Below are 14,578 nucleotides of genomic sequence, written 5' to 3'. Positions count from 1 at the left end.
TGACTTGCCCTTCTTTTTTTATGTCACATAAAACCTGAGGATGTTAATCTGGGTCTCTGGTTTGAAAGGCAGCGCTGTGACATCTCAAATTGAGAGGCTTTATGGGATTATGGGAACAGTGATGATGTCCCTCTTGAGATTACTCCAATACTCGATGACGTTAGCGAGGGCTGTGCCTGTGTTCATAGGTCATTCATTGCAGTCAAAAGACATGATTACAGTATTTAAATTATTTTGCGGTGTTTTTAATTCTTTAATGGTAGGCACTTGTAGATGGACAAGGAAAATCATATATATATATATATATATATATATATTTATTTATGTCATAACATCCTAACATAACGAGGCGCGAGTTTATACCGCCAAATCTTAATAAACCGACAGCAGCTGAGAAGAGAGCGGAACATTTGAGTCGCGCGCAGACCACAAAACTGACTGAAGCAAAGCAGCTCCAGTGAAAGACAGTAACCGCTTTTAAAACCTCAACAGATAACTATCTGGGTAAACCTGCAACACTCGATAGACACGCATATGTGCAGCTTTCTCGCACTGTATGAGTGACAGACAAGGAACTGTCCTCATAGACTGTAAAAGAAAAAAAAATGTAGTTCAATTTCGCTGAAATTGAGACCTTAATGTACGGACGTGATTTTGGTTACAGAATGCGTTATGCCGAGTTCACACTGCACGATTTTAGCCCGATTTTTCACTCGCCGACAGGTTTTGATAAATCGCCGACAAATGCCCGACATAGGAGGCAAATCGGAGCTCGTTCACGCGAGTGACAATTGCTCAGTGTGAATTACCAAAGACGCGATCTGAGAGAATCGCCGACACGTCGCCGACGCCCGTGAAATATTTGGCATGCTAAATATCTGGAGCTGTCGGCGATTCACAATCACGCTGTGTGCAATGATTTCTGACTGAAAACTACATCACGATGACCTTCAGCCAATGAGAGACAAAGATACAGGGCAGAGGGAAGTTCGGTGAGGAGTTATATACCATATCAGTATTTTAATATGTACAATTATATCATACAGAAACAAGCACAAACGCTTGACCAGCCGCAACATCAGCATAACAGTTACTGCAAAATTATTATTTACCACTCTTTGCACACAATCCCTGTTCCCTGCATCTCCCTCCTGCATAATCTGTTTTTCTTTTTGTAGCTGGAAATCAGTGCACAGACCATTTGCGGGCTATATTTTTTTAATACTTCCAGTCTCGCTGGAGAACAACAGGCTGACGCACGCAGGTTCTCGCGTTATTTCCTTATCACTTCTCGCGTGTGTTTTGTTGTAAAACGTAGTTTGCGGATCAGACAGAGTTGTCGGCGATTCTTCCTATTGTGAAATCGTGCAATGTGAAAGCCCCTGTCGCCGATCCATCGTGCAATGTGAACACAGCAGCGACTGAATGCTTCCCCAGATAGTCACGCAGTGTGAAAACAACAGCGATCCGACGAGTTTGAAAGTCGTGCAGTGTGAACTCGGCATTAGTCACTCCAGTAATGACCGAACTGTGTGTGAACGTTAAAGCTGTATTCAGCCGCATGAACGTTAGGGGGACTTCACACAGAATGTGTTTTGCGTTTAAAAAATGGAATAAAAAGAACTCTGCAAGATCTAGAGACATGTTTTTGGAAGTCAAAATTAATATTTTTAAAACGCTGCGTCATACGTACAAATGTCGGGAGGGCAACGGTCAAATGATCCCTCTATCGCATGTTTACATAAAAAATAAAGAAAACAACAATGGAAAAGCAGCTCAGTGGAATGCAAAAACTCAAATGTAGCGTGTAGCTCTTTTTGTATATATTTAACAGTTCCTCATCTTTACCAATCCTCCTCATCTCAGTAGAAATGACAGGTAATTACCAGAAGGTCATTGCAGCAACTTCACGACCATGGCCTAAATCCAGTGAGTATTCAGTGCCAGAAAAGACCTATAATCCCTCTTGAAGACCTTGTGCTTGTGTGGCTTTTGGCCTACTTCCCACCAGCACGACGATCCCAATTTGTCTGGGATTAAGACAGGTTAGTTTTTGTGAATGGATTGAGGATGAGGGATTGTTGGATAAGAATCCCAAGAGTCAACCTACATAATAAAGGGACTGATAATAAACTATCCTGTGGACCATAAAAAGACAGTAATCCAGCATCATGGCTAATGGCACAGAATGAAAGAAATGTAAATTCACAATTTACTTAGCCTTATTTGCTTTTATCTGATCCTAAACTCACTGATCAACTACATAGTGGTGTTATATATCCACCAGAATAATATGACATTTAATATAAATCACACCAGAATTCAAATCTAGAGATAAAATGTGCAGAACAATTCGCAATTCATAATTTCTAGAGACACAACCAGCAATACTTTTACAGGTTGAAATGATTTATTAGTAAGGAAATATCAGTTCATAACAAATGTGGTACAGAATTTTCTCCCCCAATCAAGTTTGAGAAAAACAAAACCATGGAGCCAAAAATATTTTAGCTTCTTTCCAAACACTAAATACAGGAAATATTAAAAATGTTGGTATTGAGAAGGAAATGAGCATCACCTCACTTGCTTGAATCAGTCAAACAAAAGAAATGGTAACAAAAGATCTAATGAGCAGAAGCACTGAAGCGTGGTCGATTATACGCATGTGAGGGTTACTAAACTGGCACTGATTAAAGTTTATATCCTCATGGGTGTTGTGCGTCGACTAGCTCATCCATCTATCTATTGGTTACTTAGCAGTGTATCAAAAATATAAAAAAGGCCATCTTTAAAGACTGGTACAGTAATCCTACGTCATGGCTAATGATACAAAAAGGAAAGCCATGTGTTTGAATGTTTTGTAAAATAAGGCTTTGTGTAAGCATGGAGATTTAAATGAAGTGAGCTAACAAAAAAAACCCTATAAAGCAAACATTCAACCTGAATCACTTCCTTAATAGGTTCAACCAATCAATCCTGTCTTCACCTTGCTGAAAAAGAAAGGAGAAATTCAAAACTACTCAAAAAGGTACACTCAGTGTGCAATAAATGTTGGCATTCTTCTTAAAATGGAAAAAAAACAACAATATATACAACAACAAAAATAAAGTATGCAATATGCAAAGGCTTAATGTTGCTTTCGGCAACCCCAAACAGACCACCCCCACCCACCTCCTCCCAAACACTGTAAAAAAAAAAAAAAAAAAGTCAGCCTCATGGGTGACTCCTGTAAAGACCCCCTCGCCTCACACCTCAAAAACCCACCCATCCACCCTCCCGCATACATACAGGACATCACAAAGCACGATTACGTCACTAAGCCTGTTAGTTTGAGTGAGATAACCCCCCCACCCCCATTGGTTCCCCGACCCCTGGCTCTTAGGAATTGGTGAAGGCATCTGCACAGGGGCTCCACTCATCTGTTTTAGGGTTGTAGGCCTCAACTGAGTTGAGGAAGTCGTTTCCATCAAAGCCACCAACAGCATAGATGATGTCACCGAGCACGGCCGCACCAGCATTGCTGCGTGGCGAGTTCATGCTCCCCAGCATCCTCCATTCGTTGCGGGCGGGGTCGTACATTTCAACGCAACGCAGGGCATGAGAGCCATCGAAGCCGCCCACCACGAACAGTTTACCTGAGAGAGACACACATCGTTTACCTCCTTCTACAAACTGTATGTTCATATCCCAGTGTTTGTCCTTTGCTTACCTTCATAGACGGCCACTCCAGCTCCTCTGCGAGCTATATTCATTGGGGCAACAAGGGTCCAAGTGTTGTTTTCTGGATTGTAGCGTTCCACACTGTTCAGACAGTTCCAAGACTCTGCTCCTCCGATCACGTACATGAAGCCATCCAACTCACACACTGCGGCCTGATGCCTCCCTGTAGAAGCACAAAAATAACATTGAGAACAGTATCTGCAGATCCATCTGGCTTTTTATCAATGTAATCCCCGATGTACGCTTAAGCTGTGATCTTTTAAATGCCCAAAACCCCTGTGGAAGCAATTATAGGGATATTTTTTTGACGTCAACGTGACTTACTGATGTTTAAAGGGGCACAGCTGGTCCAGGCCTTGCTCACGGGGTCAAAAACGTCACAGTTCTTCAGACCTTTCTGTCCGCAAGGATCTGATCCCCCAACAACATACAACTTGTTGTTCAGAGAGCAGACACCTGAGGAAAGTCAAACAAGCAGTGATACATCTGAAGCTAATATATTCTCTTTGTTTGATGGACAAATTCAAAATCTATCTGAAGGAAATGCACAAATTCAGACTGAAACTGATATTTATTTATATATGTTATGGCCAATAACCAAGAAGTAAAGTTTTTACCTGCATTGCAACGATTGGTCCTGAGCTCTGGCACTTGAGTCCACTCATCAGCACTAGGGTTGTACGTCTCCCCACAACTTAGTTCATCTGAATGGCCATTGGACCCACCCATCACGTAAAGCTGACCCTGTTTGGATAAAAACTTAGTGTTTTTTAGCATGCTTTTGAAGGCTGTACCTTTGAAACACCCTTTTGACCATGTACACACCATGAGCACAGCCATCTGAAATCGAGCACGTGGAGTCCTCATTGGAGCAATGAAACTCCAGCTGTCTGTCTTCATGTCATAACATTCCACAGTCCTCAAGCACTCCTCCCGATTGTAGCCACCTGAATAATGGATCAGACAGAGTTGCTCAATTAAAGTAAGAGAGCCTTTCACAAGTTTCTTTGGACTTTGTGATGACCACTAACCTGCGGCGATGAGTCGGTCATTCAGAGCTGCAATGCCCAGGCCGGAGCGAGCATAGTGCATGGGTGCCAGCAGCTTGTCGGGTTCCTCTTCCAGTGGCTGGCCCTCGAAACTCAGGCTCTTGGTCAGACAAGGTGTGGCCGAGGGCGAGGCCTGGGGACTGCTGCGCCCATGCAGAAAGATCACACACAGCGTGCCGTTCAACACGGCCAGACACAGATACGTATTGTCTGTGGGGAGAGAAAGAGGAAGGAGGTGACTTTAAGGAACTGCAGATAAGACCTGACAATCTAAACACATCAAAAGGTGCACACGTACTGGTGGTCTTCTCGGAAGCAATGTATTTCCACTCTTGCTTGCAGGTATGTTTGGCGGATCCAGGGGAGAGGCTGCCAGAGGAGCTGGTGCTCAGCTGTCGGTGTACATTCTCACGTGGGGGCTTCTTCTGTAAAGGCACAGTGCAGCTACAGACTCCGAGCCCATGGTCCACACATAAACAACCTCACACAGTCCCAGACCCCGTCTAGGTGTAAGCCTGACTCAACAACTTACCAGATGCTTAGCCTGCATCAGGTTAAAGGAATATTCTGGATTCAATGCAAGTTAAGCTCAATCGACAGCAATTGTGGCATAATGCTGAATACCACAAAAATAATTTTGACTCATGCTTCATTTTCTTTTAAAGGGGTCATGAACTGCCTTTTTAATTTTTTTGTACTGTTCTCTTAGGTCCCCTTATAATGTTATCAAAATTTTTACATCAGAAAACATAATTTAGAATAGGCTATTTTCTGTCCTGCTTTTAAACCCCCTCATCAGGACACTTGTGTCATCAGAACAGGCGTGGCGGATGAAGTAAATGCCCACTGGTATGATTGGCAAACAGTTGTGTATGTTACATTAGATTCAATATCAATATAGCTGGCACAGCACCATCTTTTGGTTTCAATCTTTCTGAAAATCCAGCGTCGAATTGTTCCTTGTTTGTAAACAAATCCATGGTAAAACGTTTTTCCACAGCTTGGCACTGCACAGTGTAAAGCGATAAAGCGATCTTTATTGTTTGGTTTCTGCATAGACCTGCATTCACCTCTATTTATTTACACTACATGTGTAAATCGGTGGGCGGGGCTAAACAGCCAGCAATGTAGAAGCAGGCATTGATCTTATGTGGAGGCAGTGTTTAGCTACACTATTACGTAATAGAGTTGTACATTCCACAATCTGTCGTTTTAGCAGACTGAAGTATAATATAATATAAGCTGTTTTTAGACTAACGGGAACGTTTTGAGTTCTGAAACTTACAGGATGTTTTTTATAGTACCATGGCCTCTTATATGTCAAAATATCTAGGAAATTTTGATTTCTCAGTTCACAATCCCTTTAAAAAGCAAAAAATTTGGTTTTAGTAAGGTACTTACAATGTATATTAATTGGCCAATTTTTAAATATGAAATACTCATAACTTGATATAAGTCTCACATTAATTCTTCTTTTAAAGCGTGTGTGTTATATGAGCTTTAAAGTGGCTTAAATCTTTTACAGTAATTTTAGCCATTATGTTGTCATAGCACCAGAGTTGGATATAAAATTACACAGAAAAGACTAGCAAGCAGTTTTTCACACTAAAATCAAGTTAACATGCATATTGTTTACATTTTGTGGCTATACTATTGGAACAGGAGTATTTTAAGATTTACAGATAACATTAATTACATCTATTGTAAGTGGTTTACTGTAATCCAGATTTTTTTTTTTTTTTTTTTTTTGAAGGAGGGACATTTGGAAATGAATTTTTGTGATAAACCACAGCACAGCACAGATGCTTTCGAATGAGCTTGTACTGAACCTTGGACTATTCTTTTAACCTTATATCTACTTTAATCTAATCCCAAAGTAAAGCCACACTATAAGCAGCACTAAAACCCAATCCACACACTCATCACGCACACATCGTGATCGCTCTAGCTCAAAATGCTCAGACTCAACAGCCCAGCACAACAAAGCAGCTGCTCTGCTAGCATTAAATCTTGCGATCGCTACGGGCCTGCTGCGGTCCAGCCTGAGAAGAGCTCGGCGCTGGTTGTGTACCTGCACAAACTGGATGTGGTCATCCTCAGTGCCGAACACCTCAGCCTGCCCGTCAAGCAGGCTCCCATCGAGCAGCTTGTGATCGGCCGAATAGTACAGCGTTTGCACCTGCAAAACACACAGCAACAACAGAACCCATGTGGCTGTCTCCATGACAACAGAGCACCCAACTACGTGGGTCAGGGGAAGAAGGAAAGTTAAGAAGGGAAGGGCCATAGCACTCGTTCGCTGCAAGATGCTGGTAAAAAAAGCTTCTTAAGGAATAAGAACACAGTGTTGTTGTGGATTCAGGAGCATTTCCAAAGATCTTCAGGACTTTTCACTGCACTGAAAACAGCAGAATGTGGATCACAATACTGTTTGCCACAAAGCATCTTGGGAACCTTCATTTTTCAACAAGTTTGCAGAAGGAAACAGACAAACAAGCTCCATCAGTGCACGTTCGGCTGTCATCCATCCTCTCAGCTGAGGGGGTTAGTCAAGTCAGACGCCATCACACAAACTCCAGTACAACACTGGTTAGCTGTTTTCAACTTGTACAGCTCAAAAATGAGTGCTTCATTAAGAAAAAAAATCTTGGATTGTCTTCAAGCTTAAAGGTTTTTTTTCAAAACCAAATATAATACAAAATTCAGTTCAAATGACTGAAAATAATTCCACTGAAATTGGACAAACAATGATTGTAAAAACTAAAAAAAAAAAAAAACTAAAAAAAAAAAACGTGCTATGTTATAGCATTTCTGTGTGTTTGTACTTGCAGATTTATTAAGGACATAAAATGGTAAAAGCATGGTTGCATCAATGTTTTAAGTGTCTTGCACAATGAGAAAGTATCTGAAGTAAAAAATTGTAAGCTGCCCTTGACCAACTATGTACAGTGTTGATGCCAAGTGAACAGGACCAGTAGGTACTGCTGAAATTAAAAAAAAGGCCATTTGTCTATAGTTATAGTGGTGTTTTATAGATTACTGATTGTTTTTAAATTAGAAAAAAAAAGTCATGTTTCATGTTTCCATGACCAGCTGGGAATGTGTCCAAAAGCAGATTAAAAGGAACTAGGAACTGAGAGCAACTTCAGAACATCCCTCTAAGCTGCACTCAGTTCCCACTTCCTTTATTTAGGATGAAACTTACTGTAGGTGCCATCATTAACCCTTTTACGAAGTCGATGGCTCTGTTACTTTTCTTTCATTCGTCCTAAATCAGTATTCAGCTATATACTATAATGTAATGTTAAATGCCTTAGTGTCATAAAGCATCCATATTTGTGTGCCAATCATTTGAATATTTTGTACTATAAGTGTGTGCATGAACAACTGTGTGACATGCTTGGAGTTACTTCGCATGCATGTGTGAGTTACAGCAAGTGGACTTAATATGTGAATGTTTTGGTGTATTCAACATGGTGGTACTCAGACATCTGAAGTGTCATTTTAAATGAACTGTGTCCTGTTGGTGAGTGCATTAGTTTAAGAGGCAGGAGCCTAGCGCTCGTTTCGCCACAGCTCCCTCTTGTTCTTTTGTTATTTTCTTTCATTCACTGACTCATTACCCTGGAGGGCCCCAGTCTTGGCTTCTTCAGTCTTGTGAGAATCCTGCTGATGTTTGCTCTAATAAACCTAAGGAGAGATAAATCAGTGGGGAGGAAGAACTGTTAGTGCTGGTTCCCAGAGCAAGCACACTCACTCAAACACTCACACACCTGCTTAGAGAAGAGAGAGATGTCATTGGGACGGCGACATGTCATGTCACTCTCTGGGAGCAGACAGAGTAGCTGCAGTTACTGCACAGCACTGAGCATTCAGGAGGCTTTTAGTTTGGCTCACCTGGACTACCCATTCGCCTTTGCGGAGGGTGTAACAGCCCCGTTCTGTACCTAAATGTATATTCTTTAAGGCCCGGGGTGATTTGAGTGTGAAGGGGGAGAGGAAACAAAAAAATATATATATGGAAGGCAGAGAGAACAAACTCAACCAACCTCTACCATTAAGATGGCTGGTGTGACCTGTTAAATCTGTGAATGGGATGAATTACGAGGGGGAAGAAGGGAGGGAAGGGAGAGAGGAGCTCACAGTGGAGCGCAGTGCTCACCTCCTCCATCAGTCGCTCCAGGGGTTCGCCATTTTCCCACAGGCTGCGTTGCACCCAGCCAATCACCTTGGAGTACAGCTTGCCATTACTAGGCAAGGTCAAGTTATCCTCCAGTATCACCTCCAACTACAAACCAGACCAAAAGAGAACGTATATTTAGCACAAGAGCGCAATAAAGAGTAGTACATCACCTGAAAGGGTAAAGGTCAGCTCACCTTAAGGCGTGGCAGCTTGAGGAAATCCTCTTGCTCAGACACGTCCAGAAGATGCTCCTGGATATAGCTGTCGATCTTGCCCAGCAGACGCCCGTCTCCCATGCAGCTGGCAAAATTGCGATAGGAGATGGCGCTCTGGGAATCCATCTTGGAGAGAAGATAGTCGCCACAGATCTGGGAGCAAGTACAAAAGAGTTGGTTAGAGCTTCATCTCGAGTAAAACGGTCACAAAAACACATGCTTGATTAACCTACCTGCTTCACTCTGTCCATTTTGAGCCGTTTGGCTGCAGAGTAAACCTCCTTAACCAGCTCTTTATCTGCCTTTAACCTGCAGAGAGTAACAATAAATATCAGAAATCATTGGAAAGCCATTAATATGGTAGAACAAGTGCCTTATGATGGCTCTAACTGGTTGATTGCATGTTGTGTGTCTCTTACTGGGCAGTGTAAGCATAGTTGAGAAGGATCTCCACAGCCTCAGGGTCCAGATCCTCAAATTTCACATGAGAGACACCATGGGATTCCAAGTCGCTGTTAAAGATTTCAAACAGATACGGACTGCAACAAGCCAATACTGCCCGATGAGCCATCAATTCATGGCCACACACCTGCAGAGGTAAAAGAACAAAGGTTTTATGACATTGTAAGAAAGAAATAGACACCATTTCGTTTTCATTTACTAACAGGTAATAAATTGATTAATCTGGATTTTATATGGTGCATGGTCATTTAAATGTCAAAGTATTTTTTGAATCAAAATAAAAAAATTATCTTATAAAAAAAATTATGAAATCTCTTCAGATAATGCTAAACCTTCCATTCAGTCTTTGAAATATTCTGAACACAGAGGGTTTGGCTTTGTCTGTTAATGAACGTCAACACGGCTAAAGGCCATTCAAAGATCCAGGACCCACGTCTTCCCTGAGTCATGTTTCAGCCGTCTCATAATGACACAGAGAATAATAAGGTTAAAAAAGGGTGTGTCACCTGTAGTCTCACATCACAGAACTGGCCATTCTTTCTAAGGGCGTTCATCTTGGCCACGGTAGAATCCAGGAAACTTTCGTCCTCAAAAATCAAATATCCGTTGGGAATCATTTTGGAAATTAAGCCTTTGTAAAAGTGAAACAATAACATGCTAAAGTCAGTTTTAGGACTTAACCTCAAAATATCTATCCCACACTGTGTATCTTACATAAACACATCACCCACGCACACATCTACACATCAAATACAATGTATCACTCATTTTAGCTGCTGGCTTAAAAAGCTGTCAGAGTCTATAATCACTTTAAATCCATCCAATTGTGCACACATAACAGTCAACCTCATGTATAAGTCATGCACTTACCTAATACCGAATGACGTACGTCTGGGAGAGATAGTTTACTTGGGAAAGCCGTAAAAAGGCACGAGTGAAGTAGAACCAGGAATGGGAGTGCCTAGGTTTTCCTTCACTACGAAGTGGATGGAAAAGGCAATGCCAGGCAACCAGTGGGCACGGCAGGGGGTCAGAGGTGACTCAAACTCTCAGGCTTAGAGTGACTGCAATCAAGTCCTCGCGTGTCCCGTTGGCTATAGACTCAAACCTTTTCTGTGTTGATCGTGCATTATAACCTGCAAAACAAATAACAAACAAGGGGTTGTGATGACTGATCTCAGGAACACTGATCACAATGGCAATTACTAGCACATCAATAGCCACAACTTCTAATACTGCTTTGGAATGAACTAACAGAAATGAAAGGTTCACATGTTGCCCAAGGGCAGAAGCGCTGCCGATCACAGACTGACCCAGCTTTACACTACTTATCGCGTTCATGGAGTTAAACACGTGCCTTATTCAGGATCAGCCTTCACTCCTGCTGCACAGACAGTTCAAATTAATCCGGATACAATCGCTCTCACAGACTTAATTCAAGAAGCTGCCTAAATCTCAGGCATGCTTTTCCGACCCTCCGTTAACCCTTCTCTTGGTCAGACCGTTTGTACAACACCCGCACAGATTCTCCCCATCTTCCTCCCCGTTAACCACATGGCTCTACCACACCCACATGCTTCTGGAATGCTCCACAGGTCTTTAAAAACCCTTTTAGCTAGCAGGAGGTCAAATTTTAGGGGCGGAGGATGGTCACACAACCAAAAAAAAAATTTACTTAATCAGGAATTTTGATGATTTATCACATTCCCACAATGATGTGGCTACAGCTGTGTGGGGATGGAAAAATGCAGAAGCGAAAAACAAATGAGCTCCAGTGTGTGGAATCCTCATGTTTTACATGAAAACCTGCAAGTATTTTTCCACTCACGTCCTTTTATCCATTTCAGCCTCACTCGACGCAAATGCTCCAAGCAGGCAGTGGAGGCCTTTGGATAATCTGCTCATCCTCTCTTGCTCTATCCTCCTCAGGGGTTGATTATTGAAAACAGCAATCGGAAAACGCTAGGCCTTAATTTACCTCATCATAGGGATGCTTCCTCTTGAAGATAAGTGGTATTGGAGAAACTCTTTCAAGCACTTGGATGAGTAAAAAAAATAAAAATAAATAGACGACGGAAGCACTGAATTATGCTTTTTATGTGAGATCTCGCTAATGCCCTTCCTGTTTCAACAAAACTCTTTCCTGCTTAAAAAAAAAGTCAAAAGATCTTAAATTTATGAATTAAATAAAAGTAAAAAATAAATAAAACTTAAACCTAAGTTTTTTCTTTTTCAAAAATTATTCTTTCATAAATAAAGTTTTTTTGAGAGACACGTCATTTTAAAACCTGAATTAACTTTGTCTTGTCATTAAACAGTCACCTTATCTAATATTTTACGTAATAATCTTGACACATACTTTAGGACAAAAACAGCGTCATGTCACTGACTTGTGAACGTGAAACTTTCCACTCATTGATAAGTCTGAAGTTTCAAACTAGTGACCTTAATCTGAGAGCCGTTGGTCCACTTGGAGTGGAATCAGGGACTGATACTTTAAACCGAGGCATTTACGGGTCAGACAGCAGATAAAACCTATGGTGACTTTGCAGCTTCGGACAGACTCACGAATCTGTCCATTGTGTAGCAGCATACCACAGCATCCTCACACAATTACTGATAGAGTCGAGTGTGAAAAGACAAAAAAAAATGGGCAGATACTGAAATGCGTGGTGTCAGAAAACACTCTGAAAGACTGTTTTGTGCATATAATCTTTTTGGCCCCCTCTGGCATGCAGCAAACAGCATGCTCAGTCGGTAAGCGTGGGACAGACAGCGAGGTGGGAGAGAAAGAGGAGAATGGGCTGAAACACACTGCAACAGTTGTTCTATTGACTCTGCAGAAGTACTCAGATAACCCAGATTGAGCAACAATTTAACGCATCACTTAAGGCCATTCAAAAAAATTAAATTGAGGCAAGAGAAGACAATGAGTTCCTTGCATGCATTTGTATAGTTCAAACTGCTCTTAATCTACCCCATGACAACAAGCAGCACTTGCAATGATATTGGTCTCCATCATAAGACCTCTTTCTTGCAAGTCACGCTTTCTCTCTGGGATCTCTTCCAGCTCTGAGAAAAAGGTGAACTACATTAGTCAGCGTCAGAAACATACAGACTTGCTAACATTTAGATATTTGCCCGATTTTTCTATGCAAAGCTATTCATGGCAAATTTTACCAGGAATCAAGACCTTGGCATTGTTCATGCCATGCTTTACAAATAATAATGATTTTAAATAATGGCCTTGGATGTATAGAATAATAACATACGTCTTCTATGGAGTTGGCAAATCCCCCAGTGTGCCTTTGAGCTCATGAATGGCTCGCACAACAGTGAATCTGCATAAAATGAGCAGGAAAAGAAGTGGATGTGCAATTAAAGAAATAATATTATGGTCAAATGGTTGCGCAAGATCACAAGAGGCTGTGGAAAAAGCATGCAGAAAATTTATATCGTAAAATCATATTCAGATGTGCACTAAAATCTGAGCTGCATTTGCAGGGGTTACATAACACCTGGCAAAATCAGTGATTTATTCTCTCTCGGCCCAAACTAAAACACACTGCTACTCTTTCCATAAACCCACAGGCAGCAGAAGAGCTTATGTAATTTAAACTCCTAATCACAAAGATGGAAAGGACACACATTATGACTACTCCATCAAAATAATTAACATTTTTTAAAGATTCTATTTTTTAACTGCTTTGTGAATTAATAGATTACATTCGGAGAGCAAAAGGCAACAAAGCTGCTGTTTTTATCTTGGCTTCTTGGTTTTTAATCTCTGCCCCTCTCTAATGAAACGCTAACCTTTATGGAAAAAGGTTAATAGGAGAACACAATTTAAACATTGAGCTAACCGAGCCACCGGCTGAGCTCACGCATGAGAACAGGCTGGAAAATTGAATAATCCTTCACCACGTACGGAAAGAATGTTTGAAAGGGAAAGAGACAGAACACAGATTTTATTCACAGTGGCTGTCACAGAAAATGTCTACCGGTGATTCACATTAACCATAACATGCAAAAGAGGAAAGGCAGTTAAACAGCTAAGTTATTCTCTAAAAAGAAATATAAAATAATTGATGTATTAAAAAAAACAGCATCTGAACTCTTAAGAATCTATGTATCAAAACACACAAGCAAAGGTCTTAGTTTAAGGAGCATGGGACTTGCTGCATTCATTTCCCTTAGAAATTAAGCACTGCGGTGACAATTAGGTCATCCATAGGCAGATGTGGATATATAGAACGGAAAAGGATTTGCGAGAAGTGAAACGGCTGCTTCCTATGACTTGCAAATGGGATTGTGAAATATGACTAGAGATTTTGTGTGTAAAACCACAGTAAATTAGATGTGGGAGTGTGTGCACAATGTTAGGTTGTGGAAATGATTGCAGGTATTTTTAGGTATGAAGAGAGAACATATGTAGAGAAAAAAAGCCTTAAAACCATAATTTTTGATAACTGCTGCTTAGTAAAACTGTATGCCAAATGTTTAAATAATTTAAACTATACAATTATTAGGTATGAGACCATATGGTACATTCAATCAAATATCGATGCAAAGGATCAACCATGCAAGGGCAAATTTCTATGGGTTACGCCCCATTAAATTCACGAAACCTGATAGGCCAGCACGCATGATACGATTGGCTACAAGAAGTGTCCATCAACACGCCTCGTATCCACATTTCCAGCACAATGAAGCTTGCATCATACAGAGCCCAAAACGTTTCTGAGACCCTCGTCCAAGCCTACGCTAAAAATCCAAAACTAGGTCAGTAGGACCGGGTCGTTATTTTTCCATCTTCCTCACAAAATATCAACGACGAGGTCAAATTTACGTTCTGCGTCAAAGAACCGCTTTCTATGAACCACACTAGTCACTCTTTTTTTTTTAACCTTGACAACCGTCCTGTCCTGATTTTCATTTAACGTTATCTG

The 14,578-nt window shown here is 41.1% G+C and overlaps 1 protein-coding gene across 1 annotated transcript; it reads right to left on the bottom strand.

Moving 5' to 3' along the window:
- Positions 1–2,391: 2,391 nt before the first annotated feature.
- On the bottom strand, positions 2,392–10,279 carry ivns1abpa (influenza virus NS1A binding protein a). Its single transcript, XM_058754998.1, has 13 exons — positions 10,136–10,279; positions 9,587–9,756; positions 9,401–9,476; positions 9,147–9,320; positions 8,932–9,057; positions 6,841–6,948; positions 5,068–5,194; positions 4,752–4,979; positions 4,546–4,667; positions 4,338–4,464; positions 4,045–4,176; positions 3,710–3,883; positions 2,392–3,635 (listed from the first exon to the last, which is right to left on the bottom strand). The coding sequence occupies exons 1-13, from the start codon at positions 10,244–10,246 to the stop codon at positions 3,379–3,381; spliced, it is 1,932 nt and encodes a 643-aa protein (XP_058610981.1). The 5' UTR covers positions 10,247–10,279; the 3' UTR covers positions 2,392–3,378.
- Between the last annotated feature and the right edge of the window lie 4,299 nt (positions 10,280–14,578).

Source organism: Onychostoma macrolepis, chromosome 20 (assembly GCF_012432095.1).
Source record: "Onychostoma macrolepis isolate SWU-2019 chromosome 20, ASM1243209v1, whole genome shotgun sequence".
Taxonomy (NCBI): domain Eukaryota; kingdom Metazoa; phylum Chordata; class Actinopteri; order Cypriniformes; family Cyprinidae; genus Onychostoma; species Onychostoma macrolepis.
The sequence above is the reverse complement of the archived record's forward strand: the minus strand, read 5'-3'. Positions and strand labels throughout refer to the sequence as shown.

What these genes read in the sequence shown, in the direction of transcription:
- ivns1abpa (XM_058754998.1), bottom strand. Translation starts at nt 10,246, where the DNA reads ATGATTCCCAACGGATATTTGATTTTTGAGGACGAAAGTTTCCTGGAT. An exon ending in ACCACATCCAGTTTGTGCAG is followed by an intron (nt 5,195 to 6,840) that starts GTACACAACCAG and finishes GTGCCTTTACAG; the next exon opens with AAGAAGCCCCCACGTGAGAA. An exon ending in TGGAGTGGCCGTCTATGAAG is followed by an intron (nt 3,636 to 3,709) that starts GTAAGCAAAGGA and finishes TGTCTCTCTCAG; the next exon opens with GTAAACTGTTCGTGGTGGGC.